This window comes from Mytilus edulis, chromosome 5, assembly GCF_963676685.1.
Source record: "Mytilus edulis chromosome 5, xbMytEdul2.2, whole genome shotgun sequence".
NCBI lineage: Eukaryota > Metazoa > Mollusca > Bivalvia > Mytilida > Mytilidae > Mytilus > Mytilus edulis.
The window spans coordinates 77366815-77384734 of record NC_092348.1 but is presented as its reverse complement, the minus strand read 5'-3'; the positions used below and the strand labels follow the sequence as shown (position 1 = coordinate 77384734).

General features: G+C 32.0%; 2 protein-coding genes across 4 annotated transcripts; one reads left to right on the top strand and one right to left on the bottom strand.

Annotated features, from left to right (window-relative positions):
* Positions 1-3350: 3350 nt before the first annotated feature.
* LOC139524492 (uncharacterized) lies at positions 3351-5115 on the top strand. Of its 3 annotated transcripts, none has more exons than XM_071319287.1 (2): positions 3351-3439; positions 4285-5115. In XM_071319287.1, the coding sequence occupies exon 2, from the start codon at positions 4291-4293 to the stop codon at positions 5065-5067; it is 777 nt and encodes a 258-aa protein (XP_071175388.1). In that variant the 5' UTR covers positions 3351-3439; positions 4285-4290; the 3' UTR covers positions 5068-5115. The 3 variants fall into 3 exon arrangements, with proteins under 3 accessions (XP_071175388.1, XP_071175387.1, XP_071175389.1); XM_071319286.1 differs by having other exon boundaries at positions 3398-3469; XM_071319288.1 differs by lacking the exon at positions 3351-3439 and adding an exon at positions 3736-3785.
* Positions 5116-7485: 2370 nt separating this feature from the next.
* LOC139524493 (N-alpha-acetyltransferase 50-like) lies at positions 7486-17667 on the bottom strand. Its single transcript, XM_071319289.1, has 5 exons — positions 17562-17667; positions 13357-13493; positions 10266-10385; positions 9298-9364; positions 7486-8567 (listed from the first exon to the last, which is right to left on the bottom strand). Exons 1-5 carry the CDS (start codon positions 17567-17569, stop codon positions 8399-8401), a joined length of 501 nt encoding a protein of 166 aa, XP_071175390.1. The 5' UTR covers positions 17570-17667; the 3' UTR covers positions 7486-8398.
* Between the last annotated feature and the right edge of the window lie 253 nt (positions 17668-17920).

Sequence of the window (17920 nt, the reverse complement as noted above, 5' to 3'; positions counted from 1 at the left end):
AATATTTTACCTCATTTTACCTTCATTATATATCCCTGTTGTTCGAAGAAATTGCTCCGCAATTTTACATTTGAATTTATTTCTTTCAAACTTGTTTAAATTTTAAAAACTTGTTTCTTTTAATATATTCTTAACTGGATTTGACTATTTGACTTTGTGACTTATGATGAGTTTATATTAGATGCTTTGGTTATACAAGTTGTTATGACCAAGATGACTTATTACGTTTTAGATATTCTTATTCTTATTTTTCCTATTAATAAAACAATTTTATTCTTTAATATTTTACATTTCTATCTCTTCATCTTTATAGTAAGAGCGTTGGTGTTTTTTTTATTATCATTATTATTATTATTATTATCGTTTCTTTTTTTTTCCTTATATGTGGTAAGCCCGCTTTTCTTGGTAGTCTGCTCGAACTCCAAACATACCCGAGTCATTTCCTCTCTCTGGAGTATGCTCATTTTCTTGGGTACTTTGCTCCGACTCCAGAACTACCGCAAGTCATACCCTCATTTTCTATTATATTACTTCAGTCGGATTTTATAATGTTTTATAATGGATAGTTTTCTAAAACATTTGATTACAGTTAAGATTTGACATTATGGTTAATGATTTGCTTATGCTAGAATACATTATGTTTGCTATAATCAAGGTTTTACATGATGACTAGCTAGGTCAACACATTTAGCACTTAACTAGGTGAGCTACCTCTAATTCTTATGATTAAACTTACATTAAATTCTTACATACGGGAACCTTAAAACATATGTTTTACTCAACACTTTATCGTAATCGCTATAGAACCATTCAAACTTTAACACTCAACCAACATTTTATTCATTTTTACACGTGCATTTCTCTTTAAATTTCTCTTTATTTATTTCTCTATTTTTATTCCTTATACGACATTGTGCCTTACCTCGGTATTTCTGCTTCTTTTTTTTATATTTTAAGTCTTTAAACGACCAACCTCTTCTTACAGATTTCATTTTTTTAATGTACTTTTATCTTTTGACGGTTAAAGTTTAAGGCATTATTTTACGATTCTCATATAATCAAGGGTAACTATTTCTTTCTACTCTTTTACGTTAAATGAATTTGAACCGCCTGAACCATATCTTCTAAGACCTATTACATTTCAAAATAGTTACTCTAAGTTACTTTTATGTATTTTCGATTCTTTAAACTATATATAAATATTTTACTTCTCATCTCATATTTCTTTGTTTTCTTTTACATTAGTCATCATCATTTTAGTTTCTTATTTGCCATTTACAGTCTTCCAAATTAAATAATTTTTTTATCAATACTTTTTTTATATGTATATTTTTTTTACTTGAATATAAAGTAAGTCATATTCCGTTTATCTCAATTTATACATTTCTTTTCACATTTAGCTTTATCAATGACTCCATTTTGTTTTAAATCCAAGCTAAAAACTCACTTTTATCGCATTGCTTTTTAATCAGACTTTTTCCTTTCTCTTTTACGGGTTCTTACTAGTTTATGTAGTTTTGTATAAACTTTTAATGCATCTTATTTGTGATTTTTGCTTGTTTTGCATGTTTTTAACCTAGATTGCTATTTATTTTTTAATTTGTTGTTTTACAATGTTTCTTTTGAATGGACCTTTTATATTATGGTAGGCATTTTTATTTTATTTTTTATTTTAGTACCTGAATCTAACACAGTATATGTTTTATGTTTTTGTCTTTGATTTGTTTTTATTATTATGCTTAATGTACAGCGCCTTAGAGTAATTTTTATTTTTTATATAGGGCGCTCTATAAATTTTCATTATTATTATTATATTATTATTATTTTCAATTTAACCTAATTCCTACGCAGATTTTTTTTACCTACTCATTATTTAATCTATTTTAACTTTTAGTTAACTTAAACTTATTTGCTATTCTATCTATTTTTAACATTAACTTTAACTTACTTGCTATTTAACAATCAATTTTTAACCATAGAACATATATACAATATATACACAAAAAATGTAACAATATAGTTCATTTCAAATTCCACTGTTCAGAATCAATGTCAAAATTAAGCTCCGTAATGTTACATATTTCTCCGTTCTCCATTCTGCGTACTTCTTTCTCCTTTCTCCGTACTGCATGCTCCTTTTCCTTTCTCCTGTCTCTTTTCTCCATTTTCTTTTTTTTTGATTCTCCGTTCTTTGATCTCCTTTCTCTGTTATAAATGCTCCATCTCTATTCTCCTGTCTCCTTTCTCTGTTATAAATGCTCCATCTCTATTCTCCTGTCTCCTTTCTCCATTTTCCTTTATCGATTCTCCTTTCTCTGTACTACTTTTTACTTTATCCTTTAGAATATATTTAACACACTTATTTTCTTTTCGAATTTCAAATACACTATTTTTACCTTCATTATATAGGGAAGAATTTTATGTTTAAAGAATCATAATGCAAAACATTTTAAGCATCACGACATTTGATGATGAATAATTATTTCACTCGTTGTATTTTCAATATGCAAAATTCACAATTATATATATAACTACCAAGCATGCAAGGAGGATAAATCTTCGGGGGCAACAGATAGCAAAAGGATATATTCACACTCATAGCTCAATCGCCTGGAGACAAATGTATAGTTCGGTGATGTCACATTCGAGGAAAAGAGGACGACAATTGGAACATATTCGTCCTCAAATATGTGTTCAAAAAATGTGCTAGTAGTTCACAACGTTCTACCAACTCGTGATGGCGTATGTAAAATTTTTCAACTGTTACCGGCTTCACTGCCATTTGGAACCCTTGATTTAATAGCTTCCTTGTAAGCCGGCAGCAAGCATATAATTTATGAAGATCATGATTGGAAATACAAGCCATGAAATATTGTATCAAATGTGAGACATTCAGGCGCAGCCAATCCATTCAAGGACTGTATAATACTCTTGAGCTGAAAACACTCATTGTCAGTCTCCTTCCTGAAATGGCCCGGAAGACGGTTTCAAAAGGTATACAGTGAAAATTGTGATAAACTACATCATATACCACATTTTGTCATTACACATGTATGAGTCATGTACATGTTCAACCAAGAGTTTGAAAATATTTGTAGGTACAAAATATAATTCTTGAAATATTATACATTGTCAATATTTTATATTTATTGACTGGGTAAGAGAAGGATTATAGTAACATTGAAGTTTATTCTTCCCGAGTTGCAACAATTGCCCTTTGAGGCGTAACTGTTAGTGATTGACAAAACAACACATGTACTGAACAAATTAATATCCAGTAGCCGGTATTGAATCGATGAACCAGGTAGAATCGACGAACGGTGAAAAACATGCAGACAAATTCCGTATTTATAGAGCTGTTCGGCATAGAGTTAGGATATTAGAAAATAGACTTCCTGTTTCACTTTCATTTTATCTAAAAAGTTGCTTTTAAAATTCGGTAAGAACAGTTGCCCTGAGTTGGGAACTGGTTAGTGATTTAACTCGTACTATTACTTGCATAGCAGGGCAGGTGGTCGATTTAATTAGAGAATTAATTGCTATAATTACAAATCATAATGATTGTCAGTGGCGGATCCAGAGGGGGGGGGGGGGGGGGGGGGGGGGGGGGGGTTCCGGGGGTCCGCACCCCCACTTTATTTTGGCCGATCAATGCATTTGAATCGGGACATATGTTTGCACCCCCCTTTGCCCTGGGCTAGCACCCCCCCTTTCGAAAATTCCTGCATCCGCCACTGATTGTTTTCAATGTGTTAAAGTAGTGATCAGTAGTCCTATTACCTAAGGTATTTATTATCATGATCATTATTGTAAATTTCTTATGATCATTATTGTAAATTTCTTATCATCAATATTTGCCACATCTCTTGACAGTCTTTGTACTTTTAAAATGTTTTTGTATGTTAATTTAAACTTTCATAATTTAAGTAATTCTTGGCAAATATAGGCACAGTGCAATGTATTAAAATTGTTCTTGAAACTTATGAAAATAGATATTCTAAGTGATTATCATGATTTTCAGAGACACAAAAAAAAACCAGAATATATGACATTTATATATATACATAGGGTTTTATGATTTAATAATATTGAAATTAGAAACCCATGAAAACATGACTGAATTTTCAGTTGTAAGAATACCTTTTTCAAAATGTCATACAAATGAAATGCTTCTTTATCTTTATTCTTTCAAAATTTTGTTATGAATTATTAAATATTCTACAAAAAATGTTTATGCATAAAGCCAATATAAAACAAAAACATGGCCATTTTATCTTTTTTTAGGTAAGAATGGATACCAGCCAGTTCATCACGTTTTTCAAGAAACAAGTGAAACCCCCTTTGTTAGATATTTACAGACAGTATGAAAATTTAGTGGAAGCCAAGACTCCATCATTTAATATACCACAAGGGGAAACTCCCAAGCATAAGTTTTTACATGGAAAAATCTTTGAAGACTGCATCAACCAAGCTGCAAAAAACTGCAAGGAAGACAGAAAAATAATTGAAGAATTTAAATCTTTATATGAAGAATTTTGTGATAATCCTAGAAATGTTGAAGAATATTTTGCTGGTATGAAACAAGCTGGATCGGTGGCATGGAGTATTGTTCGTTATATGCAGTTACAGCATGGGTCCTCCACCTTTGGTAAAAGAATAAAAAATGAACATTTTAAAATGCTAAGACCTAATCTTCTTATAGACTTCATACAGCCAACATTGATATATGATTTTAAACTTTCAACAGCTAAATCTCAAGAAGAATATGAACAGAAATATCTTGTTAGTGGACTAATTCAGGTTTTGATTTATTATTTGTGTATGGGTTTATCACCAGAAAATGCTAAACTTGGTGTTTTGGTATTTTATAGTAGCTTAAATAAAGTTGTATTTTATACTTCAAATGTTCATAAAGATGGCTTCTGTGTAAAGCTTTTAAAGGACAAGTTGAATGAAAATAAACATTTGAATGACAGCGATACAGAATCAATGCCAGATTTAGAACCAATATCTACAGAAATAGAATCATTGGACACAATGCCAAAATTAGAATTATTAACTATTTAATATGTCTTTGTTAACATAGTGCTATATATATAAATTGTGCAAGAACTACTAATGTTTTTGTTTATTTCATGATTGTGTGACCGTCTCTTTATCTTTATATTAGGTGCATTTTTATGAATATATTATGTTTCACCACCAATATCATCTTCAAGTTGGAACATTGTGTGTAATAAACACATTTAAGTGACTGTCTCAAGTGTACTAGATAAAGTTTTCAAAGAAACAAAAAACTTACCCTCATTTGGTATCATCATTAATTCATAAACAGTTCAACACACAGTAGGTAAAATCAGCTTCTTTAATATTAAATGATACCTTGAAAGGAACATCTGCATAATAGTGCTCAGTGCATTGGTATGGTTTGGATCTGTCTCAATGCTTAATAAGTGAACATTTGTAGATCAAAATATGGCCTTCAACACAGACCCATGGTTCACACCAAACAGCCAGCTATTAAGGGCCTAAAACGACTCGTGTAAAATCATTCAAAGGAAAACTAACTGTCTAATCTACTTCTTGCATATTTTTTATGTTTCATGCAGTTACTGAGAAACAGATCTCATCCGGAAAATTTAACCTGAACAACACTGAAACATTAAATTGTGGTCAAGGCCATAATGTAAACATATATAATCCTTGAAATCAATCCAATTAACTGCATTGTTGATCTATAATGTATACTTAAATGAAGAACAGAATACATCCAGAAAACTCAACTGAATCTAGAGCATAAAATTATAGGTCAAGGCCATATAACATGTCAGTTGCAAATATACTTCTCATAACCAATCTATACACACAGAATATTGTTGACTAAGATGTATCGGAACTGAGGTACATATCTCACCCTGGAAACTTAACCTGATCACTGTAGTATGAAATTGAGGTCAAGGTCATATGAAATACAATGTGTTAACACAGTTGCAGCAGGAGGTAATTAATAGTAATGTTTTGACAACAACAGGCTAGACAACAATTTGGACTGTATAGTTGTAAAAAATGTAGCTCAGTGTGTTCTGTAGTTCCATACATCAAAAAAGTTTAACTATTACACATAGAAATAGATATGACCATGAAAACTGGATATTAACCAATGGACTAGAAAAATGAGGTCTAGGTCAGATGATACTAACCATGCAGACATGTACATCTAACAATAATAACATACACCAAATATATATATAGAACTGACATTGATTTTAGTACCGGTATCTGAATATTCAGATATAAACAGGAACACTAACAATTTAAATGCAATGAACCACGAGAATGAGGTCAAGGTTATATGATAACTTAAAGATACCTTGCAGACAGATATGAACACCATGCAATTACTACATACCATACCCTTAATTATGCAGACCCATTGCTTGAAATATCTTAGAAAACTTTCCAAAACAAGAATGTGTCCATAGTACACTGATGCCCCATCCACACTATCATTTTCTATGTTCAATGGACCATGAAAATGGGGGGGGGGGGGGAATCTCTTATTTAACATTAAAATTAAAAAGATAATATCATAGGGAACATGTGTACTAAGATTCAAGTTGATTGGACATCATCAAAAACTTATTCTTGACCCAAAACTTTAACCTGAAGCGGGACAGATGGACAAACAGGCAAACACACAGACCAGAAAACATATTACCAATAAATGTTGCATTAAAAACAAAAACTTAACATTGACCAATGAACCATGAAAATAAGATCAAGGTTGAATTAAATCTGACAGACATGTCCATTTTTTTTCAATACTCATACACAAAATATAGTGACTAAATGATATTCTATCTGTTCTGGACCATATGAGTATTTGGACGCGTATCCTCATATGGTTGGACCATATGAGTATATACTCATTTGGTTATTAACGGGCCAGACCATATGAGTATTTGGACCATATAGGTATTTTTTTTCAAATATGCATTAGAACGGTTTCAATATTACAAACTTTATAATGCAAAGGCTACATGAACATTAAATATTAACATGGTTTAAGGAAGTGTAAATTTAGAGAAAAATTCTACTTGACCAATCCAATTCAAGTATTTATCACTATGCAAATCATATAAGAATTATTCAACTATATTCTGGACAATGGGAGATAACTTCAAATTATAAAGATGAATTTTCCAATGGCATAATTTATATTTTTAGAACAGATATTAGATTCCATCACCTTGTAAAAGTTTTTTTTGACAGGTGTAACATTGTTTTGTGACTTGAATATCTGAGCATATATTAAAAATTGATAAATTTCTGGAAATGTTTGTCGATAGGATGTATAGAATGTTATTATGATCTATGCACGATATTTTATGTATCAAAAAGGTAGTGATAAGCCTTGGAAGATTTAGATGTATCAAGTCAGTAATATAGGATATTGATTTTTACCCAAAAACAACAACAAATGCACATTTTATATATTTTTCAATCAATGAAAAGTGAAAAACCAATTAATTAAAGTCATACACAATAACACAAGTACAAAATATCAATAGAAAAGTGTTCATGAACATCAATTTCAACAAATTTATGTATAAGTGCTGGCATCTAGTGTAAGTTGCAGAACATCAATTATTTACAGTTTTCTCATCATGATCACAAAATCTTGTACAAACATCTGGCTTTTTTAATACAATGCAAGCACATTTTTTTATCGAGATAAAGTCTTTCACATGTTTAGTGTTTGCTTACAAATTGTTCCATTTTAAGCCAGAATTCAGTCACAGTGAGTCAATGAATTTCCAATTTAAGAGAGAATGAGGTACATATATACAGAGAAAATCTTAAACCATTACGGAAAATAAACAATTTAATAGCTAATAAATTTAATGCCAAAATTTAAAACCAAGCACCCCATTTAACAAATTAATTATAATAAGTACATGCACAAAACATTTACACATATGCACATTTTACTATTGGTACACAGATAGGGTTTCACAAAGAATATTTAGACTGACGTATATGTTTAATTTGCGTTCTTTCAGTCATGATTGAAAGTGTTCAGGATTTCACATACAGAAAGACCAATATAGTTCATAAAGGTTTTTTTAAATATATTTAATGCAAAGTCAACAAAGATAGAACATTTATTCAGCTGGGATTATATACCAATAACTAGGCAGAGGTTCAAGGCTTTTTCAACAGTGTTACATGTTTCAATTAATTTGTTTCTCTAGAGGCAGAGGGTCAAGGCTTTTTCAACAGTAATACATGTTTCAATTAATTTGTTTCTCTAGATCTGATCTTGTCTACTTTAAAGTTTTGTCATCTGTACTCAAAGACTTCCAGTTCCAAATGTCAATTATTTCTGAATTTTTGTTCAATTTTTCGCCATTGCTTTTTGTTCGCCACTTTCCCTGAATGTCTTTTGTAACACATAAGCATCAGCAGGTTCAATTCTTTTATAATAGTTCTTTTTTTCTTCAACGATTTTAAATCCAAATTTTTCGTAAAATTTTATAGCTCCATCATTATTTACTTGCACATGTCTGAAAAAAAAGAATGTAAGATTCTGATGAAAACATAATAGGAATCCAGATTCCACAATAACTTGTGTTGTATCTGAGACAAGAACGAATAATCTCATATTAAACAGGGATTGAAGTTAAAATTTTGGCATGGTAGACCACAGCTTAAATTTTATAGCCCACATATATAGTTCTATACAAGAAAAGCAAAAATTGCAGGGGTCATTGGCAAGTGGGCCCCTGCTAATTTCAAACCCTGCATAATCTGTAAGTAAAGGCAAGGTTCTGTATTTTTTTTCGAACAATAAAGCTGTGCTAATTTCAAATGGTCAAATTCATACCAGATGTCCCAACACAAACCTCTATTAATAGTTATGCTGTATGAATTGCATGAAATTTTATACCTATTTTTGTGAAAGAGGTTTTTAGAATAATAAAAATATAACACAGCAATTAATCTTATGACTTCAAATCAGAAGAGAATAATCTTGTACTTACCAAAAAGAGGGGGACACTTGCACAAATATGTAATGAATAATGGCATTAGAATTCTTATTAACAAAATTCAAAATCTAAATTATCAATAGCCTTTGCTGAAAATTTTATCAATTTTGACAAAGATCAAAGAAATTGTAGAAGTTACAATTTTAAACGAACAATTTCTTCTGCTTTAATCATGTGAATTTTTTCTATCACTCTTTTTGAGTGTGTCTTATTTGTTATGGAAACAATATTGTAATTAAAAACTTACAGAAATACATTATCAAAATTTGCATCTTCCTCACAGATCTTCAACACATGCTTTAACATAACTGTACCTGAAAAATATCATCATATATGTTTGAATTATTTGTCCTATTATCATCATAATCTTGATTGTTTAGTTTTTTTAACAAATATATCCATTTCAACCATTAACATTTGATAAAAGGTCGAAAATATAAATTTACACCGTACACTGTGTGAAAATAAGGTAGATATGGATAATACTGTGGATTCATTTATTTTTGTGGGTTCCAATTTTTCGTGGTTTGCGGAAAACTTGTATATTCATGGATATTTATTTTCATGGATTTTGCAAAGTCTGCACACATTCTATTAGAAAATTTGTTATTTGTTGAACATTTGAATTCATTGCTGCCCTGTACCATGTGTACCCACGAAATCAACGAAGATTTGTATCTAACGAATATTAATAAATTAACAGTAGTTAAGTCTTACGGTTCTTATTGTTCTTAACTATATATACATGTATAGTCTAATATGTCAATTATCTTAAAACTGTACCACTCTGCCCTTGGGACATTAGCTGTCAAATTCATGTCTATCTATTTGTCTCAAATTTGCATATTTGCTTTATAACATACTTTTAAAATGTACAGCCAAATTATAAAAAGTCTAAAATAAACAATTGATGATGCATGTACTCAGTAATATGGATCAGCATTGGTGTGTATTTTAGTCTAAACATCATCTAATTAACCATTGAGGTGACCCCTGAAAATGGCAAATGGTTATATAACATGATATAAATGAAGGTCACATGAATACAGGTTGAATTCTCAAATTCTTTATTTAATCACTGACACATTTAGTGAATTATAAGTCCACTTATTGACTTTCATAAATGATTGAACCAATCTTATTTTTTTATTTTGTTGTTGTTGTAGCAAATGCCCCTTTAAATCTAAGCTATAAGACTGTTTATAAATAGTCTACCTATATGTAATCTTCTGTATGGAGCCAGACATCCTAGTGTCATTATGTATAATCGTCTCTGGTTATCAGATGTATCAATACGACAACAAACAGCACCAACCACAATGTCATTAAAATAGGCTGGAAAATAAACATTTGTTAAAAATAAAAAAAAAGTTTCATTAAATGATTAATCTGACATTTAAAATAAATGTGTAAATTAAGTGTAAATATGTCCTAGAAAATGAAATAAAAGAAAGAGCCCAATTTTACTGAAAATCAAAACAAAGGCTATTAGCATTAATTAAGAGAGTGAGTACCTGGTAAAAATGTGTTATTTTTTTTTACTTTTTATTTTAATTGCAACCAGTTATGTCACATGTAATGATGTATTGTTTGCTTTTTGAACGTGTAGATCTTATAATCTAGCCAATCTTCTGTTGTTGTTCTCTCTCTCTTACTCTATCTTTGATGAAGAGGGGGGGGGGGGGGGCAATACCTTGTTATGTTAACCTGTTTTGGCCTTTTTCAAGGTGTTGTTAACTGTTATTTGAGATAAAATTTTACTGTTAACTGTTTTCAACCCAGTGTTTGTTATCTGTTTTGTTACAATTTGCACTGTTGTTAACTGTTCTTTTGAAAATAGAATCCCTGTTATCTGTTACTTGACACTTAAAGTGTTCCCTGATTTTGACATAATTTTTCTCTGTGAACTGATCTTAACTGTCATTTACAAGAATTTTAAATATTCACACGTTAATATCACATTAAATTTTCTGTCCATTTATGGTGCTTCCTTAAAGGAGTAACACAAACAACATACATTTTGTATATGTAGCTGTCTTTGGAGATCTTTAACTATAGCACATCCTTGATAAAATTGAGAATGGAAATGGGGAATGTGTTAGAGAAACAACAACCCGACCAAAGAGTAGAAAACAGCACAAGGCAAAATAAAATGAGTCTCCAACACAGTGAGAAATCCTGCACCAGTAGGCGGGTTGAAGGTGACTCCAAAGTGACCAAGTTAAATGGTCTTTTCTGAACAAAAAAGTGTACTAGTTCCTATAAAATGAATGTCACAATAAACTCTGAAACATATAAATGAACCAAAATTAATATTAAAAAAAATTACAAGACTATGACAGAAGTTTATTTCTGTCTCCGATTAATAATCAATCCACACGTTAATCTGTTAATAGGAATGACCACTTCTGACCAAGCTAAAATCCTGGTCAGTCCCAAAATAAAAACAATTAAGATGATATAGAATGTTTGATAAGTTACAATAACCAGGAGAACCTGAATATAGTTTTCAAAAACTGAATGAAGTTGTGAAAAATGTGGCCTGCTAGTCTTAGGCTTCTGAAGTGTAAGTATTGGCCAAAGGCTTTTTCTATATCAGCTCAGAGTTCTTGGGACTTGGAGATGGAAAAGGCGTTTAATACATTGGTTTATTGATTTTCAATTTTTCAATTCCTTTTCATAAAAGCATGTAAGCTATGAGTCGTATGATTACACGGAGATGCAACAATATATTATTAGGGCCCCCTCCATAAAAAATAATGGTCGCGCTCTATAGTTAGTCTAAACATATTTATTTATAGTGAATTGGGAAACAGGTTTTGCAACTTATATAAATTCCTTTCCACTTTGCAGGTGTGAGTACTGCCATGTAGCAGCATTAGCCTGCTCTTGTCTTTAACGTGCAAGAGATATGGCTCTCTCTTAAACACGGGTCAGTCATTTATCGTCCCCTTCCGACAGACTATCATTGTTTCCTCAAGACCATGCTCGCAAATAGTGTCAAGGGACAGCCGAACATTCAGTCCCTGAAATTTTCATCCCGGAACGGAAATCAAACCAGGAACCTTTATGTTAGTAGTTCAATGCACTAACCACTACACCATGCCATATAGTTCCTATAGTTAATGATAATTTTATTTGCAAATACACCCATATGGGTCAAGTAAACACAAATATAAACATATACATAACACAGAAAGTGAAGAACTACAAATGTAAACATAAAAACATAGTTATAATGGAATTGTAACCTTTGATGGATATGGACCTCATTTTTTTTAAATTCTAAAGATTGCTTTATACATTTAAAGTCACCAACTTCTGTCAATAGCTCAGATTCAGGATTTAAAAGATGTTTAAGCTTTAAAATTGGTTGTAATCACTCTGTCCATCTGTCTGTCTCACTTTCCTACATCACATGATTACCCAAGTTTGCTGTTTTCTGAAACTTGATCAGCTTTATCAAAGATTCCTTAAGAGCTTGGGATTTCTGCGACTTTCTACAGTGGTTCTGAACACATTGAATGTGTACATTTCCCCCTTTTCATAGCTTTAGCTTTGATTTTAGAAAAAAGGGTTGATTGAAGTTGGTGTTAACTGTTATCAGCATTTAAAATTTGTTAACATTTTAACGGACCCCCTATTGTCCCCCCCCCCCCTTTTGATAGTTTTCAAGAAAGCATCTAAACTTGCATTTGTAATTTACAGGGAGTCAATTGATGATTTTGAACTTTCTGTAACCTCTAGAATATCTTTATAGACCTTAAAAAGTATGGGCTTTGCTCATTGTTTAAGACATTGCAGTGACCTACAGTCATGGCAGTGGTTTATTTCTGTGTCATTGATCCCCATTGTTTAAAAAAAATTAATCAACGTGCAGTTTGTTTGATCTCAGTACTTCATCATGTTCATTAGTTTAAATCTGATTATGACATTGAATTTTCTTGCTTTCCTCTGAATTTACTATTGTGACAGCATGAAAAGAGGCGACCATGCCTGATTATGTCACACTAAAAGAACACAACTTTTTGCAGATTATTTGAAAAGAAGGAATTAGTTTGCCTGCATATTGTTAGAAAATCATTAGAGAAACAGATTCCACCACCAATTCTCTTTGTAATACGATATTTATCCACTCTCGACAGTTAAATTTTAAATATTTAAACATGTTAAAACACTTGACAAGCCTTACATTTAAAATTTGAAAATTTAACTGTCTTGAGTGGATGAATATTGTATCACACTCGATGCAGTGGTAGAATCTATATATACATGTATCATTGTTATTCTACTGTTATAAACATACCAAGTTTTGCTAGCTCTCCAACTTCTAATACATCTTTATAGAACTTATCATTGTAAGTCACAGGGAACACCACTTGATTCAACAACTTTAGCTGCTTGATGTTATGAGGAGTTATGTCCCCTAGTTCTGTATGACCTCTGAAAAGAATAGACATAATCAACTTATATAACCTCAGCTGCATCATACATGTATCATAAAAAGTCACATACATGTACCAGTGCTCTAGCTAGAAATCAAAAGGGGCAGGGTGCCAGTGGAGGGCAGGGCACTTTTTATGATAAGAAAAGGCACTGCTCATTTTTTTGTCTACATTTCTGTGTGTATCACGAGTTAACGAATCTCTTTTTTTTTTTTACTGTATATGTTGTTTTTTTTAAATAAAGATGCTTTTCAACTATAGTCTTTATTTCATTGTTTGTGTAGTTATGAATGATATATTACATCCATGACATCTTCATCAACATATTATGTTTTTACAGTTTAACTTCACTCTACCCATTATCAAAGAATATGTGGGTTTTTTTTTCTTTATAGGAATTATAGCTTTTAATGCATCATATGATCTGTAACAACAAATGGAAGTTTTTAACGACCTTGACTGGCTATACAGCCCTTGCACGGTCTGTATGATCTGTAACTGAGAGCATTACTAATTTAACAATGTTTAGAACATGGATTGCTAAAAGTATAATTATCAAGTAGAAATTGCAATATATATTTTTTAATATGTTCAAAGACAGTTAATATCTTTAAGGTAACATTATTATGTTATTATATATTCAATTGGTAATTTATTCCTATTTTTGATACTAGATAATATTTTAAGAGCACAAATTTGTAATAAGCTAAAACAGGGGAAGTAACTCCAAAATCAATTTCCACCACGTTTGGGTTAACTAAAAACTGTGCTTGTCGCTAACAAGTTGAGATGGAAGGCATTTCTGTAAAGGCATAGTTTTATTTTGCTGACTTAAATTCAATTCTAAAGTCAGGAAAGTCTTCACTTATATATGCTCTTCCATTGTGACTTGGAGATCGAAAATGCCGACCCAAGCTAAACACACTCGCTGACACATTCATCAAAAGTATGACAAAAAGATACATTGTCCTAATTAAATTACCTAGTTATTAACACCTTTGAAGTCTTTATCATTGTAATTGAGTGTAATGACATGATTAACCTGGGGGCAATCACACAGGTGTCATATATGTAATTAACTTGGAGATCAGAAATCGATGAAACAAAATTTTACCAAAACGGCACAAGATAATTTTGGAAAAAGACGTCAGGGCAGAAGGGCACGGATGAAGGCACCCAGGGCACGGCGCCCTTCTATTTTGGGCTAGCGAGACCACTGATGTACTATCTTTCTTAGATGACCAGGGAAATGGTGCTGAATTCAATTTAACAGGTTTTTCCAATTTGTCTAGTTGTCCCCAACCTGTTTAATGATTTTGTAAATTGTATTATCACATATTTGTTACAAATACATTGTATGTTGGGTTTTGCATATATACAGTGATATTGTTGTCTTTTTTCAAACCTACCTTTTTTTTGGGGGGGGGGGGGGGGGGGAGAAGTGCATCGTTTTTTGGGGAAATTGGGAAATTTTTAGACATATTTAACCGGAAAGAACATTTGGGGGAGGGGAAAGAAACAAATACAATGACAGTATTTAATACATTGAAACCATGCATGTTACAAACATCCCGATGATTCAAATCAGAATCCCTGATCTCAAAAACGTTTTCATTATATCAAAATAATAACATGAATACGAAATTTACATATCATTACTACCGATGCCATCACTGTTTGGGAAAAATGTACAACTTATTGGGAGGAATTTTAAGCCATTTTATTTTGTAATTGGGAATTTCTCTAGGGGAAAAAGCGAATATCGGGGGTAATTTGAGGCTAACAATATCACTGATATAATAACCTCAAAATTGCTGAGGGCAAAAAAAGAGTATATTGGTTATTGTGCCCTGATTCCAAATGACATAACGTCATTGCATCCTTAACGACTTTTTAATTGCTTCTGTGATAAAAAAAAAAAAAAAAAGAAGATTTACCTGTTGTTTCATTAAATTGTTATAATTAATATTTTTTTCTCTTTTCTGCAAAACTTAAATATGTGATTTATATTATAACATGTCTTTTCCATATTGGCCCTGGTCAGTGTTCTTCCCAAGATTTTTGGATAGCGCTGTGGTAAGTGCGTAATTTTCGACAATTCTCAGTAACTTTGTCACGGCGCGCTGTTTGTTTGTAATTGATTTGTTATTTGTTTTTCTTATATTATGCCATTGATTTTTTTTCTCTTGTAATGATGTCCTCATCATGCTCATTGAAGTTACCCCTTTGTTTGTTAATATAGAAGAAGAGTTTTTTTTCTCCATTGTAAATTCATATAATCCTCATATTATCTGTGCATAAATCCCAAGGAGAAGTCTTTTTCCATGATGGGTCTATACCAGACTGCCTATGTGAAGATTTCTAAGCACTAACAGGTGATGTTGCAGAACATGTCGGACCAACAATACAGTCATTGTCAGCCTCTTGTGTTTGGTTTTGAAACCCACTGTAGCAGTGACTCCAGTTTTCTGACAAGTACTGTCAACCTTACGACGTTTGACCTGTTGACAGGAATTGACATTTTTTAACATCATGATTTCTCATTTTTCTGACCTAAACGTTTTATTCAAATGGCTTCATCCAAGCTGGATCTCGAGAAAGTATCAGCTTAGGGTTTGTTTTTCTGATCGTTTTCAAATGGTAAAATTCATTAATGTAGAATCGTGAATGAACAATTATTAGTTCGAATAGGTGATAATTAATACTTCAAAAGACTTGTTCATTTTTGGGGTTCGTATGGATAGTAAGCCTGGCAAATTGTAACAAACCCCTGTGTTTGATCGTTTTTAAAATCATCGTTTGTTCAAAGTTTGTAAAACAAGTTTATGAGTGTCGTGGGGAAATGCGGTCAATTTATATCATCTCATTTCATGCATATATCATGCATAAATGCCTCTGTATATTCTTTAAATAAAAACAATAGATGTCATTGATGAAATCTTGGTTTATTTTGATCTGTCAAATACGCCATTTTGTAAATTTATTTGACTATTCCCGCTGAGTTACTTAATACAGCGGATATAATTCACTCAGAAATAGTAAACCAGTCGACACGTGATCCGAAGTGAAAAATAAGCGGGAATTTTGAAAAAATTACAAAAAAATATATAGTGTTGCGCTTGCTTTGGATAGCGCTGCGGTCTTTGCAATAGAACAGCAGGAATTGTGATAGCGCTGAAAATCGCGGTGCTAAAACGACCAGGGGAGAACACTGCCCTGGTATCATCCCTCGACCCATATCGGCCCTCGGCTAAAGCCTGGAGACTGATATGGGGTAATACCAGGGCCAATATGGAAAAGGGCATGTTATAATCTATACTTATTCCAACATTTGACAGATTTACTGTGAAAAATACGGGAAAACATCATTAAAACAGAGCTGTTGCTTGGAAACATGCATAGCATTTCCCATACTTTCATACTATTTCCACCTCTTTCTAAAAAATCTGCCCCCTAATGGCCTATCCAATATGGCTGAACTAACTGTGAAGAGCCCTATTAGAAATTATTAAGCGATAGTGTATTTTACACACGTCTTCATTCATTTATGAGGGTGGTAAAGGTTATTTTCGTGCAAGGTGTTTTGCCATTTCACATGCAGCCATGAATAAGGTACGTTATTCACCGTGTTTTCGTGAAATTGGTAATAAGATCAATGTACAAGCCATTTTTTTAATTATTCGTTCATCGTGAAATAGCAATTTTATATCGCATTCTTCCTTGCAGATACCCCCCTCCACTATTACCGGACAATTAAGTCCGATACAAATTATTTGGTTGTGTCAAATCCGGTCAAAATATATGTTCCTGGTAAGTTGTACTACAGTCTACAGGCACCTGTTTCTATCCACGGGAAGGTGGATTTATATAAATATATAGATAGTCGATCTTTCCATTGATGGAAACAAGTGCCTATGAGTAGAATAATAAAATAAAACAGGCCTGGGCTAGATAAAAAGGGGGTTACGAATGATATTGATCCAACAATCGATTTCAGTGCACACTTGGTGTACAATTGGCAGCAATAATAAATACACTACTCAAAGTAAAGATCACAAATATGCACCTTGTCATTGTAAACACTTGATTAACATCAACTAACTGCTCACATGTGTTCCCGCTCCAAAACCGGAAATAAACAAAAATTGTTTTGAATCGGTCCCTTAATTGGGTAAAATTAAATGCTGTTTTGATTGGAATAAACACAAGTACAATAAAAACAAGTACGTTATAAGCCAGAAAACTTTCCGGTTTGTTAAAAGAGCGTCAGTATTCCATGACTTTTCATTTGTAAAAACGTTATCCACGATGTTCCTACAACACGACGTTACACTAAAAATGAGGCGTCAAAGACTTTTTTTTTACTTCGATTAATTTTTGCAAGTTTTATTCCAATTTCGGGTTTTTATATGTTGTTGGTTGATT